We start from the raw sequence: 5262 nt of genomic DNA on the forward strand, positions 1-5262 counted from the left end.
TAGTAGTACATATGTCTCCTTTTTTTTTCCCCCATCGACCTTCCCCCGGCCTCCCCTACCCCCTGGCACATGCCCTCACCCCACCCCGCCAGGGTCTTGTGTCCATTGGTTATGCTTATATGCATGCATACAAGTCCTTCGGTTGATCTCTTACCTCCCCCGCCAAGGGTTACGAAATTTTTATTAAAATGTTTCTTACATACCGTTATATTGGCTGGGCTGCAAAAATATTCCTGTGGGCCGCATGTGTTACACCCACTTCCCTTCCTCAAGTGTGTTGCTTCGAACTGGAGTAAGACAATAGAATAGGGTGGTGAAGGCCTGGGGCAGAGGGTGGAGGCGTATTAGAAGAGGTCAATGGGGGAAAAAGGAGACATATATAATACTTTCAACAATAAAGATGAAAAAAGAAAAGAACTGGAGTAAGGGTTAGATGGGATGAAAGTGTTGTTTGACCTGTTGCTTGGTGATTGACAAAAGCTAAATGTTCCTGCTTAAAATTGCTTGCATCACAGTCCCAAGTTCATAATGTCATTGGTGTCACTGTGACCTTGTCATTGTGCCACAAAGCTGGGGAAAGCATCATGGAGTGCCTGGACTTTGGCTCTGCTGGATGGGGGATCTGAATCTGAATCTGGAGGAGAATTGCTTTCACAGGACTAGGGGGCAGATTCTGAGACTTGGCCTCCCTCCCTTTACTCCCCACTCCCCATTAAGTCTAGGTTTTTTGATAATGTGTGTGACATTCATGTAAATTATAATGCAAAGTATAAGCAAACTGACTCCCCTACCTTGAGAATTGGACATTGCCAGTACCACTGACACATCTCCATCCCTCCCTAATCCCTGCCCACCTTCTAGAAGTAAACTACCTTTAGTGTTGTTGGGTTTTTTATTCCTGTGCTGTTCTTTATAGATGTTTCACATATTTGTGATATACTAACTCATTATATTGTGTAGTTTTCCTTGCTTTTGAACTCAATAAAAATGGTGTCCTTAAGGATGTATACTTTTGCACCTGCTTTTTACATTACAGAAGTAATACATGCTAACTGTTAAGTTTAAAAGACACAAGCAATACAGAAATCTAAAGTAAAAAACTAAGATTCACTTACCCACATCTAACATGGGTCAAGGAGAACTTTCTAGAACTGAAGCTACTGAATTGGGATTTACTCCCTTGGAAAAAAACCCCCCCCCCCCATGGCCCCATTATTCCCTTTCTCTCATCCTTAATAAGTGCTTAATTCTTTGCTATTAGATTTTTGTTCTGCATTTCCCATGTGTCTTAAGAAAATTTTTTTAAAAGTAGTTCTATTTAAATAAACAGGAAAGTGGAATGCATCATGTTACTTTTTTGGGTAGGTCTCTATTTGTGGTGAGTTTATTTTCTTTTTTAAGCTGCTTTTTGACAGTGTTGGGGAAGAACAAATTGAAAGTATCCTATTTCCTTACCACATTCTCTGTGAGGAGGTTCTCCCGTTATCCCTCTGTGAAGAGAGTGTGGTGTCAATTTTAGGATGGCAAGGGAAACCATTGAACTGTGTACGTCGGTGGCATTTCTATTCTACAGCTTCCCCAGGGGTGATGTGCTCTAAAAACAACCAGGCAGTGTTTTCTATTTGTGAGTCTTAAATTACACATGTGGTGTTTATATGCTCTCATGCTGAACTTGATGTTGAAACCAAATTATATGCTGGCCAAGGGCACTTTGGCCAAATCCCACTGCAGGACCTAGATGATGGGTTACTAAACTGGCTGGCACTGAAGGATGACGTCATGCTGAGCGAATGTGCTAAGTTAAAACCACCAAGGCCAGTTCTCAGAATAGTTCTGTCTACCGGCTTGCCCATGGCTGGCTGGTTGATTGGTTTTGAAAGATTAGCCTCAAAAATGCTTACATCACAGGCTGTCTTAACTTGTGAATAATTTTCATCTTATATTGTACATGCCTATTTTTTTGGCAAATTGACAGTGAGATTCTTTTGAAGAAATAGAGTCAGCACATAAATTCATTAGCCCTCTGAATGTTATGAACTTCAGTGGTTAAAAGAAAGTAGGTGGTGCCCAGCCAGTGTTGCTCAGTGATGGAGCATTGACCTTTGAACCAGGAAGTCATGGTTCGATTCCCGGTCAAGGGCACATTCCTGGGGTTGTGTGGTCTTGATCCTAGTAGGGGACTTGCAGGAGGCAGCTGATTGATGATTCTCTCTCATCATTGATGTTTCTATCTCTCTCTTCCTCTCCCTCCCTCTCTAAAGTCAATAAAAATGTGTTTTAAAAAAAGAAAATAGGTGGCCAAAAAAAGAAAGAAAACAGGTGGCATTAAATACCTATCTTATATTCTAAGTCCATTATGAAAGCACTTGGGGAGACAGTGTGCTAGAATGATAGACCCTACCCCCAGCCTACTAATTGAAAATTTGTATTTTAGCAAGATCACCTATGATTCCTGTGTACACTAAACATTGAGAGCCACTGCTTTCCGGTGCTGGTTCTCCTTCAGAGAAGGCCCACAATGGCATGATCCTGAAGCCCCACTTCCACAAGGTCTGGCAGCTGTGCATTGTCACATGGTTGAACCACCACATGTGGGATCCAACAGTGCAAGGCCCAGCAAGCCAAAGCATGCCCTGTATCCAGACCCATACTGTCCATGGAGAGATGCCCCACAGTGAGGTACCTCAGCACAGTGTGAGCCAGCAGGGGCTTCAGCTTGGAGGAATTAGAGTGACCGGCATCCATAAAAAGGGTGGCCCGGACCATTGGGATCTTGGTGGATCCGAGGAGGCAGAACAAGTCCACTGAGTCCCTGCAGGCCAACGTGCAGCGGCCTGAAGGAGTACCGCTCCAAGCTCATACTCTTCCCCAGTAAACCCTAGGCCCCCAAGAAGGGAGACAGTTTTGCTGAAGAACTCAAGTTGGCCACCCAGACAGGACCAGTCATGCCCATAAGGAATGTTTACAAGAAGGAGAAAGTCAGGGTCATCACAGTGGAGGAGAAGAACTTCAAGGCATTCACCAGTCTTTGCGTGGCCCGCACCAGTGCCCAGCTCTTTGGCATCTGGGCAGAAAAAGCCAAGGAAGCCGCAGAACAGGATGTTGAAAAGAAAAAAAAGTGTTGTTGGCAACTTGTGATTAAAAAATAAAAAGATTAGAAGCAGTGCTGTATCTTGGCCAGCATCTCTGATTCTCTTCACCTTTTTCTTTTTTTTTATTCTCACACAGTGGCTGCTGCAGCTCCAAATGTTACATCTAGGTTATAGGCTAGAACAGGGGTGGGCAAACTTTTTGACTCGAGGGCCACAATGGGTTCTTAAACTGGACCGGAGGGCCGGAACAAAAGCATGGATGGAGGGTTTGTGTGAACTAATATAAATTCAAAGTAAACATCATTACATAAAAGGGTAGGGTCTTTTTTTTTTTTTTAGTTTTATTCATTTCAAACGGGCCGGATCCGGCCCGTGGGCCATAGTTTGCCCACGGCTGGGCTAGAAGAAAATTGAAGGGGTGGGCCACTGTTCATTCTTGATTGTCCAGAATAAAATACTTTCTCAGTAGCCCCCTAGCAGATGTCTACTGTATTCGTTGACCACCCTGATCTGCTTGTGAAGTAGATCAGAGGTGGCAAGAAAGGCAGAAAATTTAGAACAATGAAGTCAAGAGAAAATGTTTGATAAGGAGTGGAACTGGGCAATACCCTTAGTGTATATATCATGAATGAACTTTTGCTCTCTTATGCCTTAAGTCAAATTTCAGGGAAAGCATGGGGTGTAAATATAGTTCTATGCCAATATCTTAAACTGTTATGAGGGTCATAGTTTAAGCCCTCTGGAAACGGAGAATATTACATAAATATATATATATACATTTTTTTAATTTGGAAAAAAAGGGAGGAGGGAGGAGGGAGCCGGCCCTCGGCCCCCCTGGGAAAGGGGCCGCATCCGCCGCCACCCACCAGAATATATTTTTGATACATTATTCTAAACGCAGTGTGACTACTGGGAAAACTTATATTGAATGGGTTTTGTGTATGAATCTTTGCTATTGCTTGGTGTTGATACAAAGGCTGTGTCCCTAAATGAGAAATTGGTCTCACTTGTTTTGTATTGTCTCATCCTCTAATCATTTGAAATGGCTTGGTAAATGAGGTAGAAGAAGAATGAACTAATGGATCTATAAATAGAGCTCAGTGCAATTTGTGAAAGTACAGAAACCATATCTCATTTTCAAAGACGAACTTTTACCGAAAGCTAGAATTGGTCCCATTTATTAGCGACCTTCAAATGAGTGGGACCCTCAGTGGACTCCAGTATCCCATTGTTTGCTTTTCTCTCTTTGATTTAGGGGAACTGTGTCAATTTGACAGAAGCCCTGTCACTCTATGAAGAACAGCTCGGACACCTGTATTGTCCTGTGGAATTCTCAAAGGAGATCGTCTGTGTCCCTTCATACTTGGAATTGTATCCTTTGACCTGATCGTTGTGTTGCCAGATCAGAACACCAAGTCAATCCCGTGCCAGCTTAACATTTTGAATAAACAGAATTCTCTGTAGTATATGAGGCCCCAGTTTCCAAGCGCGGCTGCACATTGGAAGCCCCTGGGATCTTTAAAACAATACTGATTCCTGGGTCCCGCCCTCAGATTCTGGCGTGTGGCCTGCTACAGCTCCCAGTTGGTTTTCATGTTCAGGCACCACTGGTTCTGACAGGTGGTCCCCAGCCCTGCAGCGTCATCTGGGAAATAGTTAGCCAGGCAAATTCTTAAGCCCCACCCGGCCTGCTGCCCAATGAGAAAAGCTGGAGCTGGTGACTGGCCTTACGTAGCCAGCCCTCCAGGGGATTGACGTGCACATTGATGCTTCAGAACCCCAGCTGTTGCTGGCAAAAACACTAAAGACATGCCTTCTACTTCTATCTTACGATGATCCTACTTTACTATCAGTTTCTACACTTGATTCTGATTTGCAATAGAAATCGAAAGCTAGAAATAATGCCAGGGGTCTCAAACTTAACGTTGGTGTTCTCTATTAGGGCCACTTAGTAAATTTAATCCCTAGAAATAAGAAAAGAACTGGGGGGGGGGCGGACCGGAATGAGAACATCGTCACTGGAAATTTATAATGGGTTTCCTCCTCCTCAAAGGCACACTGGAGGGTGCAGACAAAAGCTTGCTTTCTTGAGGTGGCGAGTTTCCTGTGATTGCTGCTGGCTTGCAATGAGGCCCAGGCCTGCAAGGTGGGCCAGATTTTGACAGACAGG

At 43.8% G+C, this 5262-nt stretch overlaps 1 protein-coding gene and 1 pseudogene across 2 annotated transcripts in view; both read left to right on the forward strand.

The window, feature by feature from the left end:
• The window catches only part of LOC102253395, a 4616-nt pseudogene extending 1284 nt beyond the window's left edge, over nucleotides 1-3332 (forward strand).
• SMS (spermine synthase) overlaps nucleotides 1-5262 on the forward strand; it is a 38255-nt gene that overhangs the window by 30403 nt on the left and 2590 nt on the right. For both annotated transcript variants that reach the window (XM_014543480.1, XM_014543479.1), the window contains exon 10: nucleotides 4348-4463. In XM_014543480.1, coding sequence (XP_014398966.1) covers nucleotides 4348-4463 — 116 coding nt within the window. The remainder of the gene's footprint in view (nucleotides 1-4347; nucleotides 4464-5262) is intronic.

Source organism: Myotis brandtii, unplaced genomic scaffold (assembly GCF_000412655.1).
Source record: "Myotis brandtii unplaced genomic scaffold, ASM41265v1 scaffold326, whole genome shotgun sequence".
Taxonomy (NCBI): domain Eukaryota; kingdom Metazoa; phylum Chordata; class Mammalia; order Chiroptera; family Vespertilionidae; genus Myotis; species Myotis brandtii.